This window comes from Podarcis filfolensis (assembly GCF_964270895.1).
Source record: "Podarcis filfolensis genome assembly, chromosome: 9".
In the NCBI taxonomy this organism is placed as follows: Eukaryota; Metazoa; Chordata; class Lepidosauria; order Squamata; family Lacertidae; genus Podarcis; species Podarcis filfolensis.
In genome coordinates this window covers 2,065,244-2,092,485 of record NC_139610.1, presented here as the reverse complement: position 1 = coordinate 2,092,485, position 27,242 = coordinate 2,065,244, and the positions used below count along the sequence as shown (strand labels likewise).

Genomic DNA, 27,242 nt, shown 5'->3' with positions numbered 1-27,242 from the left:
ATAATTATGCAAAGAAGCCATCACAATTCCAAGTGAAGTGTCAGTCATAAACTCCCCACTCTACTCACACAGCCATGAGGACTTCTGTCAAGCTTAACCACAGGAACCAGGGATCTTAAAAAAGAAACTCCGGTCAATTTCAAAATAAGCTTTAAACCAAGAGGGCTTATTATCAAGCTGACCGTGCTGTTTGTTTGTTTAAAAATCGCTGGTTCATTCCCAACACAAGGTTGAGTGCTTCCTCTTCAGGAGTGCTCCAGCCACCACCTTCCTCCAGCAGGCCAATTTATTCTCCTCCCACTCACCAAGGAACCTCAGTTTTTCTTTTTTGACTAAGACTGCAGCTACTGAACATGTTCCGTCCCAGTCCGCTGGAGCAATTTTCTAAATATTTCAGCCTCTTTCTGCTAACCTCAGGGTTCCACCAAACATACAGATGTTTCCCTCCTGTTCCTCAGAGGCCCCATCTTAGCTCCATTTCTGTCCACACTTATCACCCAAGTTCACTATTAGAAGGAGAGAAAACTTAGGTGCCTGTGAACATGTTGATAGAACAGTTCTCTGGTGGCCAAAAACCCTTCAGGATTATGCAAGATATGACAAAGCCCATTTATTATCTCAGCTCTGCACATTTTGGTGCCAGGAAATAGTGAGGAACGAGGACAACATGGGTGATGGCCAAGATGCCCAATAATGTAGCAATCCATACCACAGCGGTCCCAGGCCATAATGCTGCAGGCTGAGATCTCAAATGGTAGGGACCACTTATTTGCACAGCTCAGACTTTAAGTCCCGCATTATAATGAAACCATTTCAGACAACATTCCTATTGAATGGGGAATTTTTTTTCACCTCTCAGTCAACTAAGTACAATCATTTTTAATGTTTTACTTCTAAGAACGTTCCCAAAGGACTATGCTGCTAACTGAGCGCACTTTTAACGTATCTGAACAAACTGGCCATTTGTTCACAGAGCAAGATGAGTGCATTTTGAGAAAGCTTCTACTCCACTTAAAGGAACTCAACAGGCTGCCAAGCTTTCCAGAGTGGTCTGCAACAAACTAGTATACGTCTGTGGTTAGTACAGGAAGGGTTTTTTTAAAAGGGCCAAAAGCAAAGATATCTCTTGAAATCAGTGAAAGCATAATTAAAGGCAAACAGTTAGAAAAATGTGGCTATTTTCTTTCAAAACCATTCCCTTTGACATCTCCCAACCATTAGCAGAGAAGCAGTGGCATCAGTCAAAATCTCTTCCAACCTGCTTCAAATACACACCCTACTCAATATCAGCTGAATTCCCCACTAGGTCAGTTCTGAAGCCTATAAATAGAGTAATAAAAGCATCCATGACAAAATACTCTCCCCCACCATCGTGAACAAGAGTTTCCCTCACAACTTTACTTGCTCCTTATATCCCTTCCAATCAGATTTCAATTTTCAATCCACTGAAAAAAAATGAATTTACTCCATTAACCTGATGTAATTGTTTAAGACATGCTTGCCGAAAGTAAAATCTCAGCCATGTGACATGCAGATTCTTGTTAAAAAAAAATTATACAGTTCATCAACAATCAAGTCAATCCTTTTCATAGGCAAGTTGCTATTTATTGGTCTAAATTTAGCCTGGAACAGGCACGTCCAACTTTCAAGAGACAGCAATCTACTCCCACTATAAAAAAGTGATCTACCAAAGTTGTTGAGCTTTTTATAGGGACCCAAACTAGGTGGGAAGCAGGATCCCACGTTCAACCAGACCCACTGCGATCAACCATTGGATCGTGATCAACCTGTTGGGACATCCCTGGCCTAGAAGATCATACTGCATCACGATATTACTAAGTGCAGTTGTACACAAAACACAACTTATTGCAAAAACCAGAGCTGCCTAAATATGAAACTCCCCATATTGTGGATACCCCCCCCCCCATTTCAGATTCTATACCAGGTAAGTTTAAAATTTTAGTACTCAAAATTCACACAGCATCCTCTAAATGTCCTAAAAGAGGCATTTAGCCATTTCATTAGGCGTGCCAAATGTTTAAGCACTATATTATTATAGCAACTAGTTATACTGGAATGATTAAGTCTCCTGTCTCTAATATTTTTCCTATGCCAGTATTGTGATTTTAAAATCTGCATCAAGGTCCACAAAACTAAAATTCAATTTCCTCTTATGTTATGAGGCCATTCTGTGTTTTGTTCTGAATTAGCCACTGCCTTAAATAGAACCTTGTAGTATCTATTTGCTCCCCTTTAAAAATATGTAACCAGTCAAGTTACTGCAGTCCTGGAGATGCAAGAATGAAAACAAAACAGGCCAGTGATGTTGCATTTAGAGCTGAAACCATGCAAACAAATATATAATTGCAGTCATTCTTGTTACATATCCCGTAAGATTAGGAAATGTATCCTAGCCCTCAGAGCTTTGCATCATTCAGGACAAATAAGGCAGAGCTCTCTAAATACCTTTCTAAAAAATAACTGGCACAGCAAATGCTTGTTTTGGTTAATTATTTTATATGCCTTCTTAGAGGGAAATAAAATGAAGCATTAAAGATTTTGGCATTAGATATGCCCCTTGTTTGGCTGTATTAAGATGCTGAGGCCTAGCTTAGTTTTGTCTGTTTGCTGTAAATTTTATATGACTAAGCTAAGAGGTTACAATAGGTTCCATCACACTCCCTTTTTCCCCTTCATCCCAAGAGGCAAAGCTTCTGTCTACTTTAGAAAACCACACCCATTTCACCAATGTCACACGCTCTGCGGGTGAGGACAGTCAGTTGTGAGAAGCTCGACTCAAACTGCTGTGATACCATGCACCAGAAGGGAATCTTTCCCAAGATAAGGCAACACCATGAAGAGAAAAGGGCAGGGTTCTAGCAATCCTAAAGGTTCTCCAGGCTGGGAAAGGGGGTGGGGGAGCTGGCAGACTGCATGCAAGCCTGGAGACTGCATTACCTACAGCTCCATTAGGAAAAGGCAGTGGTCCTCCAAACTATTCCAAGGAATTTTAACCAGTCTCTTCTGCAAAAATAATTTGAATACTCACTGGTGCTACAATTTTGCCTGTCTGTCCAACTTGCATGTCATTGGGTACAAAGCCTGCATCAACAGCTGCACGAGACGCACCAACTAGAAGCAAAAAAAAAAAGATAGTTATCTCAAGAAACATAGAAGCCAACATTTAATGCTTCATCCTATGTGTCTTCCCATTAATAACAACATTTTCTTTCTTATACCCCACCCATCTGACTGGGTTCCCCAACAAAAGTGGGGATCCCTGATTTTCCCCAGTTCACCCTTCCAGCTTTAGGCCCCTCAGGAGCTACAGGCCCTCAACCTTCAGGAACAGATGGGGGGGGATTATGACGGGAGCCATAAAGAAGCAGCAAGAAAGCCCTATTACACTCCCCTCATGTTAGGATCCAAGCTAATGTATGCACAAAAGTCTCCAGCTACAAGCCATTTACCCAAATTTCACACACTTCAAAAGATATGCCCATAGAAGAAGAAGAAGAAGAAGAAGAAGAAGAAGAAGAAGAAGAAGAAGAAGAAGAAGAGAGGAGGAGGAGGAGGAGGAGGAGGAGGAGGAGGAGGAGGAGGAGGAGGAGGAGGAGTTTGGATTTGATATCCCGCCTTTCACTCCCTTTAAGGAGTCTCAAAGCGGCTAACATTCTCCTTTCCCTTCCTCCCCCACAGCAAACACTCTGTGAGGTGAGTGGGGCTGAGAGACTTCAGAGAAGTGTGACTGGCCCAAGGTCACCCAGCAGCTGCATGTGGAGGAGCAGAGACGCGAACCCGGTTCCCCGGATTATGAGACTACCGCTCTTAACCACAACACCACACTGGCTCTCATAGGATAGATAGCATCTCATAGGATAGATAGCATCCCTAACTGCTCTAGAACCAAGGAGTAAAAGCAGTTGTTACCTGCAGCATGCAACTCATCTGCAAGCTCATACAGCAGTTTAAAGTTTTCTCCACTCTTCAAGCCCCGTCCTTAAAAGTAAGATAAGAGGTTAGATATGTTCAAGTGCCTTGAAATCTCTGAGTCAGACTAAACACATGACCGTAATAAAGTGTTGTTGTACGCTCCACCCCACTGTCGATTTTTGCAGTGCTTTCTGTCAGGCACATATACACATCCCAGCCAAGGAACAATTCATTTTCCAACTGAACCTTCTGTAGCACTTTTATGAATCTTGAATTGTCAGGGATTGTGGAGTTTTTATGGGTGCAGAATGTTCCTGAATTTTCTCAAAGCTTCTCTGCAGCTGGGTTGTGTTTATCAGTCGTATGAGACTCAAGGTCAAAATGCTCAGAGTAGGAGATAAATATCCTGCTACTGAATGGTTCTGTATTCCTTCTATCTTTTCTCTTCAGTACATTCTGTGGTTTTTGGCTCTGTAACTGGACATGCTCTTCAGAGTGAAGCTCTGCACTTTGCCTGGAGATCCAGCAAGAATATTGGGCTTTGTAACCATTTTATGCTCTAAGAACCTCAGTAAAATTTTATTGAAGTACTTCTGCTTCCTGTGTGTGCGTTTTCTTACACTGGAACTCCACGGGATTTCACGCTACTTTTGCCCATGCCCTGTTGTGCTCTTTTCAGGCATGGAGCCAGGGGTGACTGGTTTTTGTCACCAGCCTTAACATGAATGTTGTCTGTTTGAGATTAATGTAATTATTTCTTCAGAATGATAGAGGGTTACACATTTATTTACATATCTACCATAACTGAAAAAAATTGAGGAATTAGAGCATAGTAACTTGCACTTCACTCCCCCTGCTGGCTTGAGAGTTACAGCTTTCAAGTAGAGTCGTATCTCGGAAGTCGAACGCCTTGTGAGTCAAAGGTTTTTGCTCCCGAACACCGCAAACCCAGAAATGAGTCTTCCGGTTTGCAAATGCTCTTTGGAACCTGAACGTCCAAGGCGGCTCATGCAGCTTCTAACTGGCTGCAGGAGCTTCCTGCCACCAATCAGAAGGCGAGCCTAGGTTTCCGTTCGACTTCCGAGGTACGACTGTAATAAAGGAGAGTACTGTTTTTTGCTATTTTATTTTTTCCCGAGATGGATGTGATAAACTAGTTGTGCTATTGTAGTACCCACTTATGCACGTTCTAATCGCATATGACCATGTATATGCGCAGCACCAGTAAATAATTAAATATACAGAATCATAGCAGGAAATGGCAGGAGAGAACTGGAGAGTCCTTGGGGCTTGTGAGGAGACCCCTCCCCAAAGCCCAAAGAGGACGTCCAGTGAGGGCAGGGGAAGCCCCAAAGAGACTGGAGGCGCAGCGAGGCTTTGATTACGCCGCTCAGTCTCTCTGCCTAATAACTGACAAGTGGGGTCGACAACAGCAGCAGAAGCAACCACTTTCCCACATGTCCTCCAGGTTCCAGCTCTAATGGAAAAAAGAGGTGTGGAGAGGGAGTGGGGGAGAGAGGTGGACAGCAGGAAAATGTGTGCGTTCAGAGGCTTTTTAGAGGCTGCTCATTTTACGGGATTTTACTTATGGGGAGGGGCCTGGAATGTAATCCCTGCATCATTGCAGGAGACACCACCTGTCATGCATGCAAACCGCCTTCACTGTATAAGCAGATCATTCTTCAAGCTAAGCTTTTCTAGCATTTTTATTATTCATGCTGATTACAAGACAAATGCTGATATTTACAGTTACTTTATTTCATCCAATCCCACACCACTTCAATGAATTGTACGCTTTCTCATTTTCCAGCTTCCAACTACAAATTACTGGTCAGAATTCTTTAGGGATGGTAGAAGGTACAGTGGTACCTTGGTTTTCAAACACCTTGGTTCCCAAACGCCGAAAACCTGGAAGTGTTCTGGTTTTTCAACATTTTTCAGAAGCCGAACGTCTGATGCAGTTGTCGGCTATTGTTTCTGGGGCGCTTGCACCAATCAAAAGCCTCACCTTGGTTTTCAAACATTTCAGAATGGATTAAGTTCGAGAACCAAGGTACCACTGTATTTGGCGCTTTTGTTTTTGCTATTTATTTTGCATTTTTGTTTTTGAGGCTTTTTCAGTTGATTTGTTTCTGTGACTGTGTGGAACCCAGTTCAGCTACTGATTGATTGTATGACTGCGAAAATGGATAAAAGCCCCCCATCCAAACAGTGACTATCATCAGTGAACGTAAGGGGAAAAAAATTATCTTTATCATCTACAATACTGTTTTATTTATTTTATAGCGTAGTACATTGATTATTGCTTTCATTTCAATGGTCTCGTTAGATAGTAAAATTCATGTTAAATTGCTGTTTTAGGGGTTGTTCTTAAAAGTCTGGAAATGATTAATCTGTTTTGCATTACTTTCTATGGGAAAGCGGGCCTTGGTTTTGGAACGCTTTGGTTTTGGAACTGACTTCCGGAATGGATTAAGTTTGAGAACCAAGGTACCACTGTATAACAAAGTTTTCGTTATTTTCTACTTTGCTAGAAATTTCACCACTAGTTCATCACAATTCTAGCCAATTAGCCACTACTTACCACCTGAAACAACCACCTTCGCACTAGTCAGTTCTGGCCGATCACTTTTTGTTAACTTTTGTTCGATCCATTCAGACTGACCAGCTGGTGAAGCTGCAGATACTGTTTATATCAAAAAACAAAACAAAGAAAAGACACTGAGCTTTTGAAAGGTACAAAGTCGTAGCCATAAAAACGACCTCCATGCCCAAACTCTGCAGTATATGTGATATTATATATATCAGCTCATCTTACAACTTTGCATTAATAAACAAAAGCATGTTAACAATTGTTTACAGTCCAGTCAATAAGAACAGGAGACTCTTTATCCCAGAGTTGTATGTTCTCCACCTCTGGCCAAAGACTCCTGCAGTGCAGGGGGTTGGACTAGATGGCCCTCATGGTCCCTTCCACCTCACTTTTTGTACATTTAATTAATGGGGGGGGGGTTTGGCAAACCTCAAGTAATTAAAAAATTTAGCAGACCTAAGCTGCGGCCTTATGCCACGTCAGATCATTGCTCCATCTATGGCAGTACTATGAACACTAGGAATGGGGAACTTGTGGCCCTCCAGATGTTGTTGGACTCCCAATGCCCATCAGTCACAGGGGACAGGGACAGGGGTCAATGATAATGGGAGCTGTAGTCCAGCAGCGTGTGGAAAGCCAAATGCTCCCTTCCCCAGCCTACACTGATTGGCAGCAGCTCTCTAGCATTTCAGAAAGCAGTCTTTCACAGCCCTTCCTGAAGATGACAGGGTTTGAAGTCTATAGTCCTTCCTCCATTTAAAAAACACAATAAATAAAAGAAAACATCAATATGGTTATACCTCTGGATGTTAATATGAATTCATTCAAAATATACCAAGACTTAAATAGGATTTTTTATTTATTAAATTTCTATCCCACTGTTCCTCCCAAAAGAGCCCAGGGTGGCAAACAACAAGAGATAAAATAAAAACAACTGAAACTGAGACTGCCAAAAGGAAATGTACAGTGAGAAACAGCGAGCATCCAGCTTGGTAGTAGTGCATGTAATTGTCCTTTAGATGCAGGTAACTGATCTAGTTTACACACACAAATGCCGCCATGCGTTTTGCCCGTCAGAAACATTAGGGCTCATATAGCAAATAAATCAACACGTGAAGTCACTAAGATGTTTACTCAGAAGTAAGTCTGAATTATTTCTACTGGATTATTTCCAAGTATGCATGTCTATTATTACATCATGTCTATTATTACATCAAAGCAGCCAAAACTAGGTTTTGAATCAGTTTACAAGTGTTTTATATGTGGTTTAGTAAGTGTTGTCCTTTTACTTCTTTTACAGACAAGCCCCTGAATAAGGCTTACAGATAGGCTTACGGACTGTACACAGTTACCCACAATTTAGCCTGTTGCAATTCTTGTTGTTGTTATAGTGTATGCAGTCCTTCATCTGAAGATCACAGGGTAGTTCACGACACGAAAATACAAAATAAGAACATAAGAATTCATAATAAAACAAAAACAAGAATACAGACATTTCTAACTCTCCATGACAGAAATAAAGCACATCACCACCACAGAGGAAACAACAAGTTTGAAACACCACTCAGTTTAAGATATGGTCTTGGTACGGTTATGTGATGCTTTGGCTGGGGCAAAAGTAGTGCATGCAGGTTAATGGAGCATGAGCTGTAGAAGAGACCTGGTGTGATGCATACTTTGGGGGAAGGGGAATTTTACTTTGGCAGGAAATGCATTGGGCTAACAGAATAACAAACATGCATCCTTTCCAGCATCTATGGGGAAAGCCTCTCCTTTTTGTTTGAATCAACTGAACCATTCAAAATGGCTTCACAATTTTGATACAGTAGTTTTACATGTAACCTGACCCAAGACGGCTACAAGAAAAGAGATATCCATGTGGAATGATTAGAGGACTCTAGGAGACAAAGAGTGGCAAAGTGTAAAGAGGGAAGAATTCAATAAATGCAAACTTGTGCAACTTTGTCTTTTTATTTGACAATAATGTTTTTAATCCAATTTCAACTTGAGAAGGAAAAAAACCCAGACAAACTGAACACTCACCTTTCTCTACCGTAGCACTACCACCACTTATTGATGCAGCCTCAAAGGAAGTACCTCGTACAGAGAACACCTTTATTTTTTCATCACACTTCACAGTGCACAGGGCATTTCCTACAAAAAGACCACACTTTCTGTGAAAATAAAATTGCAAACTCCAATGATCAGCTGCTTTTAGCAGAGGGCAGTAATGCTGTTGCTTAGACAAAACAATCCTTTCAGGCAGGAAAATTTAAGAGACTAAAAAATGGACTCAGAATAGGTTTACATTTCCTTGGTGTCACAGGAGAATTTTTCAGTAAGACACAGCAAGAGTTCACCTTCCCTGGTGTCTCAGGCATGCTGGTGTAGTGCACACCTGGCATCTCAACAGTGAACATCGCTGTCGCTTCTGGACGGGGGGGGGCACAGTGAGGGCCTGGTGGTGCAGCCAATTCAAGGTTCCTGCTGCCATGCTGGCACCATACTGAGTTCCCTGCACCTCGTGCCTCCACCTCTTGGTAAGCGGCAGAGACAGAAGAGTTTGGATTTGATATCCCGCTTTATCACTACCCGAAGGAGTCTCAAAGCGGCTAACATTCTCCTTTCCCTTTCCTTCCCCACAACAAACACTCTCGTGAGGTGAGTGGGGCTGAGAGACTTCAGAGAAGTGTGACTGGCCCAAGGTCACCCAGCAGCTGCAGGTGGAGGAGCGGAGACGCGAACCCGGTTCCCCAGATTACGAGTTCACCGCTCCTAACCACTACACCACGCTGGCCAGGTGTGCAACACCGCCAGGCCCTGGGCACCCCACTAAGCACCACTGGACACATTCAAGTTTTCACACAACTCATTAATACTACTACTTCTTATTATTTATTAAATTTCTGTACCACCCTTCATCAGAAGATCATAGGGTGGTTTACAATATAAAAACACAAAAATACAAAGCATAGTAACAAACAAAACAAAACAAAAACTTCAGTTGTGACCCTGATAGTGGAGAGAAAGAAGTACCAATATTATTATTTTTACAAAAGCGTTTAGCCACATCTACTAGACACTAAGTGCAGTGGTACCTCTGGTTACAAACTTTATTCATTCCGGAGGTCCGTTCTTAACCTGAAACCGTTCTTAAACTGAGGTACCACTTTAGCTAATGGGGCCTCCCGCTGCCACCACGCCATTTCTGTTCTCATCCGGGGGTAAAATTCTTAACCCAAGGTACTACTCCTGGTTAGCACAGTCTGTAACCCAAAGTGTTTGTAACACGAGGTGTTTGTAACACGAGGAACCACTGTATCTGAAAAAATATCCATTCCCTCAGCATGAAGGTACCGTAGCCATCCAATCACAAAAAATGTTTTGCACAGCAGGTGCATGCAGTCCCTACTTCCATTGTACACCAGACCTCTCCTATGCAGGTTTACTCAGAAATACACCCCACTGAATTCCATGAGACTTACTCCCAAACGAAATGTCCAAAGGACTGAAGGCTAAGAATGGGAGACTAGTTCTATTTCAGATGTGACATTAGTCAACCAAGATGTTTCCCAGATGGAACATTTTTAATGCACCGTGGCAGAAACACTGAAGCTGTTCGCAAGGAGAGAAGTGAGCAAGCAAACCCAATGCCTGAGCTTGGGAAAATAAAGCATGGTTTATTAAGTCATTAACATTACCACGTAAACCTGCTCAAAAAAAAATGCTCACTGACTCCATGACTAAGAAACAATTGCCTAGAAAGTGGTGGTGAGATATGAACAAACCTGGGCAGCAACATTGAACAGGTTCACACAGTCCATGCTTAAAGCATGGAGGGAAAAAGCAGGCAAACTATCTCCATCCCCACTTGCCTATCACCCACTATTCCAACACGCAGCACAAAACCTCCAGATAAAAACCTGGCAAGTCAAAGGCCTACACTGTCTAAAAGATTTCTAACACAACAACAAACCTATACCAACACAAGAAATACAAGACAAACTAGGGGTCAACCAAATAACTTGGCTAACACATCACTGAGCCTTCTTAAACAATCCAACAGTAAAATCAGCGGCCACTAGGCCCTTGACTAATTTCGAAAACCTTCTCCTGACAGCAGAGGGATACAGTAAAGGGATGGTATCCACATACAAAATACTGCTCCAGAATCCTACAAACCCCCTTGACGCAATCAAACTACAATGGGAGCACAACATAGGCTATGAAATTAACCCACCCAATGGACTAGAATGTGGTCTAAACCTCCTTCTAAGTCCATATCAGCTCGCTAGAAAAGCTAACCAATAAATTGAAACTGACATGGGGGCAAATAGAAGAGGACGCCTTCACCCCAGTATGGCTCCCCTTTATCACAGCCAACAAGATAACAACAAGAACCCAACAACATACAAATCAATCTGGCTTACCTGATCCAACAAGCCCCGTCCCCCCACAAATGCAAACAAACCTCACTGCAGCCAACCTCGGACAACTAACCATACCCTGCCCCCTAATACATCTCACTTCCAAGGAAATGTAATAAATGAATAGTAAGAGAACCTACCATACAAGAGAATATAAGCCTCACCACCCCACCCCTCCTCTCCCCCCTCTTCTTTCCAAACCTTATACTGTACTCAACACTAATGTCTCACAAGAAATGTAACTGATTTGTAAGAAAGACTGTACAACCTGAAAAAGAGACAAAGCATGTACTTTTGTAAAAAGAAAAAGAAAATATTTAATAAAAATATTTTTTAAAGAAACAAACAAACCTGGGCAGACTTTGTAGATGGATGCTCACTGTGATTCTCATTGCAAGGAAATGAAGTTATGTTTTCAAAAGAATGTTACAAGCTCAGAAAGTCACAACTGCCATGAAAAAACTACTGACAAATTTGGTTTGCATTTGAAACAAGAAAAGATTAAAAGTGCTGCACTTTTAATTCCTTCAACCATACTTTACAAGTAAGTTATAAAAAGGCAACTCTCAGAAATAATTGGTGCTTTTTATGAAGTTGTAGCTTTTTATGTCATACTACACCTATTTGTTCTTCGGAAAGTCTGCCAGTAATAATAATAATAATAATAATAATAATAATAATAATAATAATAATAAATTATTATTTATACCCCACCCATCTGGCTGGGCTTCCCCAGCCACTCTGGGCGGCTTCCAAAAAAATATTAAAATACTGTGATACATCAAACATTAAAAGCTTCCCTAAACAGTGCTGCCTTCAGATGTCTTCTAAAAGTTTTTATTCTCTGGACAAGATGGATTGTTTCAAGAAGTGGCAGAAAGATATATCTAGATTTGTCTGGCAGGGCAAGAAGCCCAGAATAAAATTCAAGAAATTAACTGATGCAAAGGAAAGGGGTGGATTTGCCCTGCCCTGCTTTACTATGAATCAGCAGCATTCTGCTGGTTGAAAGATTGGCTGCTTCTTGAGAACACAGACATTTTGGATTTAGAAGGTTTTAACAATGTCTTCGGGTGGCATGCATATCTGTGGTACGACAAGGTTAAAGCACATAAAGCATTTAAGAACCATATTGTCAGGAAAGCTTTGTTCAATGTTTGGATAAGATATAATAATAATAATAATAATTTATTATTTATACCCCGCCCATCTGGCTGGGCCTCCCCAGCCACTCTGGGCGGCTTCCATAAAAACCAAAAATACAATAAAATATCACACGTTAAAAACTTCCCTGAACAGGGCTGCCTTAAGATGTCTTCTGAATGTCAGGTAGTTGTTTATCGCTTTGACATCTGCTGGAAGGGTGTTCCACAGGGCGGGCGCCACTACCGAGAAGGCCCTCTGCCTGGTTCCCTGTAGCTTTGCTTCTCGCAATGAGGGAACCGCCAGAAGGCCCTCGGCGCTGGACCTCAGCGTCCGGGCAGAATGATGGGGGTGGAGGCGCTCCTTCAGGTATACTGGACCGAGGCCGTTTAAGGATTTATTGGAAAATAAAACCCCAAGGTGGCTGTCACCAATGGAAGCAAAAGCCCAGAAAAAGCTCAATATGGAGGCCAAATGGCCGAAATATTGGGAAATTCTGGAACAAGAGGGAGATAGACTAAAACTGCAGAGTTTTGAGAAACTAAAAAACAAAGTGCGAGATTGGCTTCATTATTATCAGATAATGGAGGCATATAATTTGGACAAGAAAATTGGCTTCCAGGTGGAAAAATCAAAATTAGAAACAGAACTGTTAGACCCCAAAACTAAGATTTTGTCAAGGATGTATAACTTGCTGTTGAAATGGAATACACAGGATGAAACGGTGAAATCTGCTATGATTAAATGGGCACAAGATGTTGGACATAACATTATGTTTGCTGACTGGGAACAGTTGTGGACCATAGGTATGAAATTTACGGCATGTAATGCCTTAAGAGAGAATATTATGAAAATGATATACAGGTGGTACATGACCCCAGTCAAGCTTGCAAAAATATATCATTTGCCCGATAATAAATGTTGGAAATGTAAAGAAACTGAAGGTACATTCTTTCACCTTTGGTGGACGTGCCCAAGAATCAAGGCTTTCTGGGAGATGATATATAATGAAATGAAAAAGGTATATAAGTATACCTTCCTGAAGAAACCAGAGGCCTTCCTTCTGGGCATTGTCGGCCAATTGGTGCCAAAGAAGGACAGAACTTTTTTTATGTACACTACAACGGCAGCAAGAATACTTATTGCAAAGTATTGGAAGACACAAGATTTACCCACTTTGGAAGAATGGCAGATGAAGGTGATGGACTATATGGGATTGGCAGAAATGACTGGCAGAATCCGAGACCAGGGAGAAGAGTCGGTGGAAGAAGATTGGAAGAAATTTAAAGACTATCTACAGAAATATTGTAAAATTAATGAATGTTAGAATGATGTTGGATAGAAATTAAGTGGTTTCCAGCTGTAATGCTTTAAGAGAATATGAAAAAAGGGTTATAAATAGGTAAAAACTTAATTAATATGATGTTGGATTGGAAATAAGTGGTATTAGCAACAAAGTTAATAAGAATATGTAAAAATGAATTGATAATGGATGAAAATACAGAGTTATAAAATGTTAAGATATAGAGTTAAGATAAATGAAAGAGGGTAAGGATTTGCTGATCTGATTATTTAAATGGGAATACAAGAAGGGGAGGTATGAGGAGGTCAAAGAAACAAGCAAATGAGTTTTAAGTTATGAAAAATGGAATTGTTTTTAATTTTTCTTATTTTTTCTGTGCTTTTATATGTTGTATCTTTATTTTTCTTTTTTCTTTTATTATGTGTTCTTGTATTTATGTTTTTGTAAAACTTCAATAAATATTTCTTAAAAAAAAAAAGTTGTTATTCTCTTTGACATCTGGTGGGAGGGCGTTCCACAGGGAGGGCGCCACTACCGAGAAGGCCTACTGCAGTCCTAAACATGTTTCCTTGCAAGTCCCACCTCCATTTGCATCCAGGATCCGTTCCGCAGCCTCAGACGCTCGATGAAAAGGACCCTTGACAAAGCACCGCTCTACGCATGCGCGAAGCATGATTTAGCGCTTCTGCGCGTGCTACAAACCCGGAAGTAACCTGTCCCGGTACTTCTGGGCTTGCCGCAGACGTTGGATGAAATGGACCCTAAACAGGGCGGACTCAAAACGAGATATTACTGTAGTATCAAATTATTTCGGTCACAGACCAGCATAAGAAAAAACATACGGTTAAACTGAACATATAAGACTTAAACAGGTAAGGGATAAAAACTAGTAATTAAAGGGTGGTTATATTATGCATAACTTTAAAATATAGAACAAGGATAAACAAAAGCGATTATAAGGGAGGGAGCGTGAAGGAGCATAGGTCTTGCATTTTGGGCCTAGTTTGTTGTATAAACCATCCTTTGGCGAATATCCATCAAGGCAGCACAAAATCTAGCAACTGAGTATGTAACATCTGGGTAGACCAATCATTAAAAACTGGGCTATTAAGTCTCCAATTAATTCATTATAAACCCAACACATTGTCAATGTGGTTCTTCTCACTTGTATGTTTACAAGAGATGATGAAAGAGGCAGAAAAAAAGATATTGGGGGGACAGACATTGCTAGTAATAGATAAGCACAAATAACTGTAGAATAAAATTATTAGAAGGTACATCAAAACCTAGAAGCAATCCATCAGTCTTTGAAGGCAAGGGAACATTGACAAAAGAAAGGAAATAAATCCTGCCATAACAAATTTAAAAGCCATAGAAGCTAATGCTTTCATGTCCAAATTAAATTATGAGATCAGACAAGCATGATAAGGCTAGACAAATAAGGGCAGCAAAATAATTAGGGAAAGTCAATTAAATATTACAAATAATCGTATCAATGTCTCACTAACGAAAAAAGATAACCCTATGGATTACTGAAATCAGAACTAATGTAACCCATATTAAATAAAAGGAACTAACTGAATGGCTTACAGTTTGCAAAATCTTATCAGAAATGCATTAACAGGAATACAATACATGTCAGCAGATTCTGTTAATTAAGAAGCTATATCTGGTTTCTCGGGACTTTGAACTACAATCCTGCAGTACTAGGGGTGATCCTATTAGTTGCGTCAGAAAAGCCATTTCCACTTTTCCTGTTACCAAAGCGATGTTAGATGCCCTAATGCAAACCTCTATAACAGATTGAGGTTGAATCCTGACAAGACAGAAGTACTGTTTTGGGGGGATGGGATGGGCTGGTGTGGAGGACTCTTTGGTCCTGAATGGGACAGGTGCGCAGCCTGGGAGTCATTTTGGACTCACAGCTGTCCATGGAGGCGCAGGTCAATTCTCTGTCCAGGGCAGCTGTCTACCAGCTCCATCTGGTACACAGGCTGAGACCCTACCTGCCCACAGACTGTCTTGCCAGAGTGGTGCATGCTCTGGTTATCTCCCGCTTGGACTGCTGCAATGCACTCTATGTGGGGCTACCTTTGAAGGTGACCTGGAAACAACAACTAATCCAGAATGCGGCAGCTAGACTGGTGACTGGGAATGGCCGTCGAGACCGTATAACACCGGTCCTGAAAAACCTACATTGGCTCCCAATACGTTCCGAGCACAATTCAAAGTGTTGGTGCTGACCTTTAAAGCCCTAAACAGCCTTGGCCCAATATACCTGAAGAAGCGTCTTCACCCCATTGTTCAGACCAGACACTGAGGTCCAGCTCTGAGGGCCTTCTGGTGGTTCCCTCACTGCGAGAAGTGAGGATACAGGGAACCAGGCAGTGGGCCTTCTTGGTATTGGCACCCGCCCTGTGGAATGCCTTCCTGTCAGATGTCAAGGAAATAAACAACTATCTGGTTTTTAGAAGACATCTGAAGGCAGCCCTGTTCAGGGAAGTTTTTAATGTCTGATGTTTTATCGCAGCATTATTATTATTATTATTATTATTATTATTATTATTATTATTAACCATTAATTCTGTTAGTAGCCGCCCAGAGTGGCTGGGGAAACCCAGCCAGATGGGCAGGATATAAATAATTTTTTTATTATTATTACTATATATGGTATACAGACTGACAACACTCACCTGCATAAATTGTCCTCACAAATGTGTCAGGAGACTTTATTTCAATTATGTCTGAGACAGGAGCAACATCAAGCTTAGCTGCCACTCTGGGAAGAAGATTCTAAACAAACGAAACAGATAGAAGCAAATGTTGCTAACAAGTTATAAACCTGCATAATGCTGACTACTACTCTAGTTTTATTGCTAAAAATTACAAATTAAGACAATACACTAAAGACGTATCTGGCAAATGAAAGTAATGGAAGCGCTATAGAAGCAGCACACTAAATGTTTTAGAAAAGCCCTGTATATATCAATATGCAATAATTACAAGTCATAATTTATAAATTAGTTTAGGGATCAATCTCTTTGGAAGAACAGATTTGTGGTGGATGTCATATATGCTCACCTTCCCAAAAGCAGATGCCCCGGCACAGATGTGGGTGTAATTAAACTGCTTCTGGGCTGCCAGAATCAATGGAGTCAGCTCCTCTGGGGATGAAACATATTGGTCAAAACACCTTATATTTTCCATCACAGTGGTGACTGCAGAGAATCTTAATGACAAGCAAATGAGTCTCACCGGGCAGAAATCCTTTGTATGCATCATGCTGCGAGACAAGAACTTTGACAACCCCTTGCACTTTACTCAGCTCTTGAGCTACCTGCAATGAAAAGGTTTATTATCACTATTTGTGCATGCAAAACCTTACTGCTGTGACCAGATGTTACTGGCAAGAGTGGTAAATAAATAGTAAGAGAAGACTCCCTGGGCTGATAGAGCATGAGGGGGGGAAAGAATGCCGCATTCTGCATTAACACTCTCACTCTCTCTGAAGTGTCATTCAAACACATGCTTCAACATATACTTTATTTTAGCTGAAAGCAGCACCCAAGGACCAAGAGTCGAATTGCATTCCAAATGCGAAATTAGCATAGCACTCAAAAAAATCAACCAGATTTTGATTGACATATGCAAGTTTGAGATTCTCTTTGCCAAACTAGTTAACCATTTTTACTAGACAAAGCCTTAGATTCTGTTTTTTTGTAATTTTTCAGCTTTATCATGGTGGTTGTAGATAAGAGAAGCTGCTTTTACAATTCCCAAACCCAGCATATATTTGTATTTAAGCATACATTATATAAGGACATCAATCCATTATTAGGTGATTTGCATGCCTATAAACAACTGGATATATCAGTCGCTCAGAGCAATAAAAGCCAATGGAACAACTGTAATAAACGTGGTCTCATTTATCATCACTAATAAGGTGCCTATCCTGAAAAGAAAAAAAATGATATTTGGGCAGTCTTTTAAAAAAGATCAGGCATGACTATGTTCCACTGACCTGAATTCCCCACCCCCTCCTTCCCTCAAGGCAGGATACAATTTTTTTAAACAAATAACAAGTTCAGAATACAGAAAGCATACTTCCCTTCCTCCTCCCCTTTTCAATGTTTTTACCTTCTCACAATTGGAGCCAGCTACTAAACATGAAACGTCCCCTCCAAGACGCTTTGCCGCAGTGATGGTATTTAATGTAATAGGTGAAACAGCCTCATTTGTGTGTTCGGCTATTACTAGTGTACTCTGAAACCGGTGAAGCAAGCAGACCTTTAAAACAAGAGAAGGGGGAAGAGGGTTTAACAATAACACTTGTAGCTCTTAAATTCAACTAATCTGTTGGTGAAGTTATCATTGCAGGCATATGCACCTTCATATCAGATGTCCTTGCAGAATCTCTGAGTTTTGAATGATATGGTATGAAATCACGTAAGTCAGCAATCTTATCTCGACCAATAGTTTGTTTAGAGAGCAGGTGCATTTTCTGACACTTCTGCCCAATCCCCTTTGTTTAACTAGGATTTTCCATGCCCCAAGGCCCCTTGTAATCCAGATGCTAAGGACATACCAGAAACAGCTGGGGGCAAAACATACTCAGACAGCACAAGCCAGAAGGTGCATGTTCTTACATTAGTTGTTCCAAATCCTCCCTTCAAACCTTTACCCCAATATTTATGCAGCACAAAGATGCTCCTCCCCAACTATCTCAGAATTGCTGGAGCTCTAGGGCCAAAGGTTTCCGTCCTAACTTGGTGGGTCTTTCTCCACAACACTCCCCAACCAATGTGCAGATTCCACTCACTATTCTCAAGTGACATTTGCAATACACGCTTAGCATACACAGGAGGTGTCACTGAACTCAATTTATGTAGTCATCCAAGACAATTTGTTATATGCAACAATGAATTAGGCTACAATTTGTAACTATGATCAGAAGTGTAAAAGTTCCTGTAAAATTCTTCATGTTCCAACTTAAGTATATTAAATCACATCAAGGAGTCAAGGATTTTTAAATCATTGAGGTGAATTGCCAGTAACAAATTACTTACTGCCAATATATATCAAAAACCATATTTTTGATTATGTTTCATAAATCATTTTTCATAAAAGTTACAAGCATGTATGGACTGTTTGATTAATAAATCCATGCTTTCATGGCAAAAAGCCCACACTTGCTAAAATTTATAGTCCGGCCACAAGCAAAATGTGCAGAACCACTGAAAGATTAGAGTTTAAGATTCCAAAGTAAAATGTATTTTAAAAGAAAATCTGGTGATTGTTGGAGGGAACATACAGTCAGAGGAATGATTGTTATAGGATAAGCTTCAGTCTTCCTATAACAAGTTTTGTAGCATAGATAATTATCTATTTACCAAAAAAGCATAATGTAAACTTCTTAAAATAAATCCGAAGAAGCAGAAATGCTCTTTGTAACTTAGTCATTTAACAGGGTAAAAGGAGGGTTTGATTTATTAATATTTCTGAGATTACATAAAAATAAATCAACCTCTTCACTATTCCTTCATGTGGAACATAACAAGGACTTTCCATTCATTCATTATTATCATCGGCTCATGCAAAATGGGTTTTTTTAAGTGTTCAAAGATTTGAGCCTTCCCTTGGCAAGTGTGCTGTGAACTTCCATTTAAATCTGATGGCATACCTATTTATAGCATGCTCCAAACCCAAGATCTGCCAGGATGAGCGAGTTTGGAACAGGCAGATCTACAGCTGAGCCCAGGCTGAAGTTATTCATGTCAGTTCAGCTGGAGATGCTGTGGGGTAAGTCCTCTATACCAGCTCAGCCAAAGCCAGTTGAACCAAAGCCAGGTTAAGTCCCCCAAAAGGATGTCCCAGGAAGAGGAGGGTTGGACAGGGCAGGGACAGACTTGAACCTATTCTAAACCCCTGTGCTGGGTTGCTAGGTCATGTGACTGAGGACCCATTTTCAGGTTGTTCCTTGTTCATAGAATAATGGAACTGTAGAGTTGGAAACAGTGTTAGAAACTCAGATATATAAGCTAGGTGCCAAATGGCTCCTTAAACCAGGATCAGAGTCACCAAAATGGAATGCCTAATTGCCATTTTGGGGCCAGACGCTTTGAAAGGCATATTTTTCAATACAACGTTTTGTTTCCTGAAATTCATTTTGATTGTACAGAGAAAATATAATGGATAGAATTCTATAGGGTGTGTCACTAGTGTGAAAACAGTCCAGATCCAAGGATCCCTAGGCATGCACCTCCAGATGGTGAAGAGGTCATGCGCCATCCTGGCACCCAGGTGGCCAATAGCCAGGTTCAAAATGCACCTGGTGAATTTCCAATGTTGGGTGGAAGGGACCCTAGGGGTCATCTAGCCCAGCCCCCTACAATGCAGGAAAATCAATGGCTCTGTGACAGGTGATCATCCAACCTCTGCTTTAAAGCTTCCAATGAAAGACAGTCCAGAGCTCTATGTTCCCCAGAGCACAGACTGAGACTTCCCTTGCCTCCAGTGTGAACCCTGCCTTGCACTATATTACTCCCTAGTTGGGCATAGCTGCATCATAGAGCACAAACACTGCACAGCCATAAGGCCCACTGGACGACCCTGGGCCTGTCCCTCTCTCTCATCTGACCTACCCTCAGTGGATGGCTGTGAGGATAAGATGGCGGGGGGAAGAGCGGGGGGAGAGAACCATGCATGCTGCCTTGAGCTCATTGGAGAAAAGTTGTGATATAAATGTAAAGAATAAATACCGTAGATTCCGGTGTATAAGACGACTTTTTAATCCCGGAAAAGAGGTTAAAAAGTCGGGGGTCGGGGGCCACCAGGTGGCGCATTAGAAGATGGCCGACAATAACATCTCTCCGACCCACACGAGGTAATTAAGAGGCTGCTATGGGAAGTATGCAGCCTTCCCGGCCCCCCCAAGGAGATGGGGGGGACTGCCTTGCCAGCGGTGTCCATAATTCACACCCAGATTCGAAAGAAGGGGGTGTGGAAACTTGGCACAAGCCCTCGGGTGAAGTCGGCTCTTCCTGACGCTGTCTCCAATCAGCGCACTGGTTCGCTTTAGCTCGAAATATATAATTGGAAATATATAATTGGAAAGAAGCTAAAGCACATACATCAAGCGAAGAGCGGGAGTAAAGACTGCTGATTAATGGATCTCTGTGAGCGGAGCGACGGGCGGGACAAATAAATCAAGTGATGAATCACCATTAAGAGACTGGTATGTTTGGAGTGAAACGGAAAGGGGGTGGAGGAAAAAACTTTTCTTTTTTTTGCCTTATGTGAGTATTAATAACCCTCCACCCCAGAGAGAAGAATCGTTGCAGTTTATTAATCACAAGCAGGAATTCAAGAACTGTGTAGAGTGAATTATTGATCAAAGAGAGGATTGGTAAACATCGGAGAATGGAGGAAAGTTTTATGACGCAGTTTTAAATGGCGTCTCGCTAAGACAGGCTTGCCTAAGAAGGACGGGGGGAGGAGGACCAGGGTCATCAGAATGTGAATGGTGATCGGAATGTGATCTAGACATGGCAGAGCCCTCTGAGATATGCTTGGCAAGCCTGGGGAAATCAACGGACAGGCTGAGGGAAAGTTCTTTACGGAGGTGTGGAAATGGCGTCTGTCCTTATGTGATATGATTTTTAGAGAGTGTAAAACCCACACAGAGGATGTTTGTTTTCAACCCGCTTGTGAAGATTATCAGAGATCGCAAAGAAAGGAATATATGATAACAACAGGAAGATGAGGAAAGTAACAAAGAGACTATCTGGACAGAACTGGATAGAGCTGTCTAATTAAAGCAGCAATATAAGTGATGCTTGGACCCCTGTTTGGAGCTTGAAGTATGGGTACCCCCAACAAAAAATTAAAAATCTGGCTGTATAATTTGGAACTAATGTGATTTGGAAATAATGTGATTTGATTGGCCTGATAATAAAAATTATATATTTTTTTAAAAAAGTTGGGGGTCGTCTTATACACCGGGTACTACCTCCGAGGCAGCAGAGGGTGCCGGGTGGCTTCCTCTTGGCGCGGAGACCGCCACCCGCTGCTGCTTTGGAGGCTGCCAAAGCTGCCGCCGCAGCAGTGGGCGGCGGGCTCCGCACCGCGCCAGGCGGCTTCCTCCTGCCCGGCATATAAGACTGGGCTTGTAAGACAAGTCGTCTTATAGGCCCAGTCGCCTAATACGCCGGAATCTACGGTATATATTTTATCCATCAAATTTCCACACTTAGATGATCATATAGAAATAAAATCAAATATTTTAGCTATTCCAATGTCTTTAAACAATTTTTAAAAGCAACAATGCTGTTGTTTCAATGCTGTTCTTCTGCTTAGCTCAGAATCTTTAAATCTTTCTGAGTATCTTTCTGGAGATGCCTGAAGTGGAATTTTGGCCCAGCAGCAGTTTGGACATGGTGTACTTGGCACACAGATCCTCACCGCTTCCTTCTCACTATCTCTTTCCCTGAACATTTTTATTACCTATTGTACCACCTTCATTTTCTACTACATTCCTGCTCCTAGTCTTTCACTACCAATACTACTACCACTACAGCTCCACATATACAATGTCCTATAACCATCATTCTTTGCAAGGCGCAGGACAGAGTCATCAGATTCTCCCATTCTACAAATCACTCCATTAATACATACTCTTCCCTCTGTCTCAAGGACATGTAGGAGCATAGGAAGCCACATGCAGCCTTCTCTATCCAGGCTTCAGATCCCCCACTTCACAGGCCACATCCTCACTGCTTTATGCCTCAAGTAATTTTGCGTGACTGGAATGCACCCTGGGATAAAAACTATTACTACTTTATTATTATTATTATTATTATTATTATTATTATTATTAATGCTTCTTGTAACACTGCATTAAATTCCACAAGATAGACACTGCTGCATTGCTAATATTTGAAACTGTGTTCTGCAAACTTGTGGAAGCCCATTTTGTCAAATGAAACAGACCTCACTCTTGCTGAAAACCTAGAGCGGCCCTACCAGTCAATGAGCTAGACTAGTATGGTATAGTAAGACTGGCAGGATAAGATCAGAGTGCCACATTAAGGCAACTGTTTCGAGATTTAAGCATTTAGCTACTAAGACATTGCTGCAGAAACAGGATGTGTACAATCTGTCCAGTTTCAGACACTGAACATTTAACCAACTATTGCAAAGATTGTTTGTATTTCACATGACATGTTGAGTGTCATATTTACACATGCACTAACCTTAACCCATAGATGTGAACCAATGGGTCCCACTGCCTATTGATACCAGAGGACCATGAACAGGTTACATTTAGGGCTGGGCAATATATTGCTATAGCGTCCAAAAATGAAGTTCATTTCATGATATTGTTTCATAATTTTTGACCTGGCAATATGTTGTGAATCATGGTGCATGTGTGTGCTGTGCAAAAATCACAATGTGGGAAAAACCATGAAGCCAGTCAATGCCTCTACATAGTTCCATCCTTATTTCAGACATCAGTATCAGACTTATTTCAGATATCAATATATCACAATGTTTAGCTGGTGCTATATTACGAAGTTGAAAATCAGCTCCATGGTTATTTCAGACATTGTGATATAGCAGTATATTGCAGTGTTTAGCTGATGATATACTGTGATGTTGAAAACCAGGTATCACCCAGCCCTAGTTACATTGGCAGGTTACATTGGCTAAAGAAGAACAAGAGCAAATCTCACAGAAGTGTAAAGCATCTATGTAGGAGGGGGAAGGAAAAATAATTTTACTTGTGGGGGGTCCCCATGTGTTTGGTGGAACAGAGGGAATAATGGGGGTGACACTCTTGAGAATAAGACATCTTTGTTTCAGTAATTACTTACACCAGTGGTGGACAGATCTGACTTGGAGGAACTACATTGTTTAAACTACCGGTAGTACAAGGTCTACCAACCATACTCAAGTTTCAGAGACAGAAGACCCACCCCGCAAAGTACAAAGTGCACGAGTACATGCTCAGTTCGGGGAAAAAAATTCAGGACCAGAATTGAGCTCACAGCCCCCGAGTCTTTTAGTAGCTGCTTTTGTGACGTAACAGTGAATCAGAAATTGTTGCAGAGCTCCCGCAAGCCACCCAGAGATCAACGAATCTACATTCTGTGAACCCCGTTTCCCACAATCTTATCATGAAAGCCACTCATGCAGGCGAGTGAGTGGGCTGGCGAAGGAGGAACACTTTATCTGGTTTCTGGGATGCTTTAAACGTCACACACATATGAATGAAACTCATACATATGAAATTTCATATATATGAAACTCTTGCTAAGAGGTTAGTATCCTGCATTTTCATTCTGATTGCAGAGGAGAGGGGAGTCCGCTTTTCTGCAGCCCACATAGAAACAAGACTATTAGCCTCTCTGGTTGCGGGGGGCGGAATGTGCCGGTCAGGAACTTTTGTGGGCTTATTGGCAATGCTGAAATGTAAAAGAAACACACCGAGAAACACTGACATTTATCCCTGAAAGAAGCTCCAGGCGGCACAGCTGCTTTTCCTCCTCCCAGTGGCGTAGCGTGGGGGGTGCAGGGGGGGCCGGCCGCACCGGGCGCAACATCTGGGGGTTAGGGTTAGGGTGCGCAAATCCACGGGTTAGGGGGCGCAAATCCATGGGTTAGGGGGCGCAAATCCATGGGTTAGGGGGCGCAAATTACTTGCCTTGCCCCGGGTGCTGACAACCCACGCTACGCCACTGCCTCCTCCTCCCCCTCCTCCCCCCTATTCTCATTCTCCAGACCCCCCTGCGAGGCGGCCCAGGCCGGGGGAAGCCGGCCAATTCCCACCGGGGCCCCCCGGCCCTCGCTCCCCGCCTGGATCCTCTCCGACCCCCTGCGACGCCAGAGCCAGGCCGGGGGAACCAGGCCCCGGCGCGACCTTGGCCCCAGGCGGCCCGCCCGGCGGGGAGGCTGGGCGGAGCTGCCCGGGCGGGAGACGCGCGCAAGACGACAGAGGAGGAGGAGGAGGAGGAGGACCGCCTGCCTGCCTGCCTGCCGCCCCCCGGGGCGCCGCGCAAGTCCCGCCACTCACCGCTCTGCGCGCCAGGCGCTGCGCCTTGAGGAGCCCCGGAAACATGGCGGTGCTGGAAGCCGCTGCGCCTCAGCCGCCCCAGAGGAAGCCCCGCCCCGTCGCCCGCTCCGAGGAGAGAAATCTCGCGAGAGCTCGTGGACGGAGGCGACCAGGGGCGCGGAGGTGAGGGAACGAGGGCGGGCTCGCCGGGTGGGGGAAGGAGGGGCGCCTTGTCTCTGATTGGTCGGCGCCGGAGGCCCCTCGGGCGCGGCGCGGCCCTTTCGCGGGCCCAGGCGGCGGGCCAAAGCGGGCCTCCTTCGCCAGGTGGTCGCAGTCTGGCCAGCCCCGCCCGCTAAGCCGCCCGCGGAGCTCTGAGGGGCCCCGACGGAGCCGCGCGCTCTTGAAGCCGAAGGCGGGCAGGCAGAGCGGCGCTTGGCTCCGCCGCCCGGGTCCCAAAGGGCCTTCTCCCAGTCGCCGCCTCAGGGAGCCTCGCGCCCGGTTGGGCGAGGGGGCAGAGAGCCGGAGCCTTTCGCGAGGCGCCCCGGGGCCTCGGCCTACCTCGCAGGGCTGTCGTGCCCGCAGCGCCCGGCCCTCCAGGCTGCAGACGGGGCCCAGGTTCCCTGGCTAGAAGCCCGCCCAAGTTAGTGAGCAGACTGCACCTTGCGGCCACGTTGGCGGGGCTTCTTATTATATTAATGTATATCTCCCCCCCCCCCGAACTCAAGGTGGCTTACTATTAAAACAAACAGCTTAAAGCATACAAAAAGCAATCATTAAAAAACAAGGATTGGTACAATTAAAATACATACATATAAAAAGATCACATACAGGTAGTTACAATAAAAACACAGCACCAGCCCTTTCCTTACACATTGACTGTGAAGTAGGCCCAACTGTATTCATCGGATTTCACACATTCTCATTGCCATAGACTCATTTATGCTTTTCAACTTATCATAAGTACCCAGCTTGTTAATCAAAAGCCTGCCTGGTGCAGCTAGTTGAAGTAAGTGTATGTTGTCATGCACACTGATGGTGCAATAGGATTATTATTTTTTAAGATTTGTACCCAAGTGATTCTCAAAGTGGCTTACCAAAAAAACAAACATACACAATTCAGCCCAGCAATGCTCTGATCCGCTGGCTGGTGTGTGCCCTGCTTCAGCTCTGCAGGTCAAAAATAGTATTTTTAAAATGATTAAACATTGGCAACCCACACACAAAACAGCCCAGTGAGGACTGGGTATGTACCAGGAGCTACAGGAAAAAAAGTTGGAAAAGAAAAGGTGGAAATCAAGAGGGGATGAAGGTGAATTGGGCTGTGTGAGCCCCTAACACCAATAGTATTCCAAAGGAAGGCATGGTTGCCTTGCTGGCTGGAACCCTGAACAGAATGGCTGTTAGGGGCTGAGGACATACTGCTACATTTTGATGCATGTCCTGCTTTTAATGTATATTATTCAGTACAACAATCTTGGAAAGGAAGGTCGTTATTCGCATTTTACAGATTTGAACTAGTTTTAACTAGGAAACCATGTGCTTTAAATGTGCAGGGGTATGGAGGTAACAAATTGTCATGAATGCACAATATAAAGGATGTCTGGAGGGGCTCTTAGCAAAAGCCACGTTGTGCACCCAGGGCTAAACTGAGATTTGGACCCAGATCTCCATTCAGCACCATATTCATTAAAGACCACATCAGCTATTGCAAACAGAGATTTGGGGAAGAAAAGAAAAGAAAGTTTCAGTGTGGCTGATACAGATTGAGGCCAAGCCAGTGCTCTGTTGCAAGGAACACATTAAGAACCTCTGAAACCTGATGCAGCTTGAAGGCAGTTTGGGTTGGATGACATGGAGCACAGCTGTGGGCTTGTCAGCCAAGGTCAACACAACTCTGTTGGCCCCGTGGGTGGGGGAACACAAAGGAGTGCCCATTCTCACACCTGGCCGGGGTCCACATGGTTTGTGTCTTGGTTAACCATACTTTCTCAGTCCCCACAAGGCATTCCTGCCTCTTCATAGCCTAGTCAGATGTATCCTGTATCCCTGAGCAAGGACCCTTCAAGAAAAACACAAGAGCTTTTGTGTTCCACTTCCTTGCATGTCTACCCAGAATAAAAAATACATGGGCCTTTGGTTACCAAATTGAAACGAGGTCTCTCTCCCACCTCCTTCAGCCAATTTCTGGAAGCTGTGCTTGGCATATCTTGCCAAAACCAAGAAACCCAACATTTGTATCTAAGTGGAACATACAGTAAATCTCTCCCATTCCCTCTGCTTCCATCTGCTTGAAACTTGGAGGGGGCCCTCCTTTTCATCTGTGCGTAGGTGGCTGGAACAGGGTCAGAAAGACCAGACATTAAGCTTCTCCCCCCCCCCCTCTTGCCCCGCTACTGCAGGACCTGCCAATTGTCTAAGTGACCCAGCAACTTCAAAGACCAGTCATGCAACACCAGCCTAGTATGGTATCCCCATTTCCAGAGGACAGATTTACTACTCCTTCAGCCGACGCCCCTTCCTCAAGAGCCAGCACAAGCCCCATTAAGTCTGCAGAGCCCATTTCAGATTTGGAGGCTCCTTCATTTGCCTGCGTGATTTATGAGCTTTCAGGAGTTTTTAAGGAATTGAGCGTCTTTAACTTGGGATTTGAATTTCATTGGAAAATATGAAAGTGATTAAGAGGATAGCTCCTTGGAATGTGGCTTGCGTTCCAGTGCATGGAGAAAGCAGATGAGACAGATCAATTCCAAAACCAATGACGTGCCTAAATTTCCTCATGAAACTCGAGAGAGA

At 43.0% G+C, this 27,242-nt stretch overlaps 1 protein-coding gene across 1 annotated transcript in view; it reads right to left on the bottom strand.

Moving 5' to 3' along the window:
- Positions 1-24,614, bottom strand: part of ETFA (electron transfer flavoprotein subunit alpha) — a 37,127-nt gene extending 12,513 nt beyond the window's left edge. Inside the window, exons 1-9 of the mRNA XM_083630745.1 lie at positions 24,471-24,614; positions 17,537-17,686; positions 16,655-16,736; positions 16,481-16,563; positions 16,093-16,192; positions 8,570-8,680; positions 6,518-6,619; positions 3,931-3,999; positions 3,050-3,132 (exon numbers count right to left, since the gene is read on the bottom strand). Of these exons, the coding sequence (XP_083486871.1) occupies positions 3,050-3,132; positions 3,931-3,999; positions 6,518-6,619; positions 8,570-8,680; positions 16,093-16,192; positions 16,481-16,563; positions 16,655-16,736; positions 17,537-17,686; positions 24,471-24,515 (825 nt within the window). The 5' untranslated portion in view covers positions 24,516-24,614. The remainder of the gene's footprint in view (positions 1-3,049; positions 3,133-3,930; positions 4,000-6,517; positions 6,620-8,569; positions 8,681-16,092; positions 16,193-16,480; positions 16,564-16,654; positions 16,737-17,536; positions 17,687-24,470) is intronic.
- Positions 24,615-27,242: the final 2,628 nt, after the last annotated feature.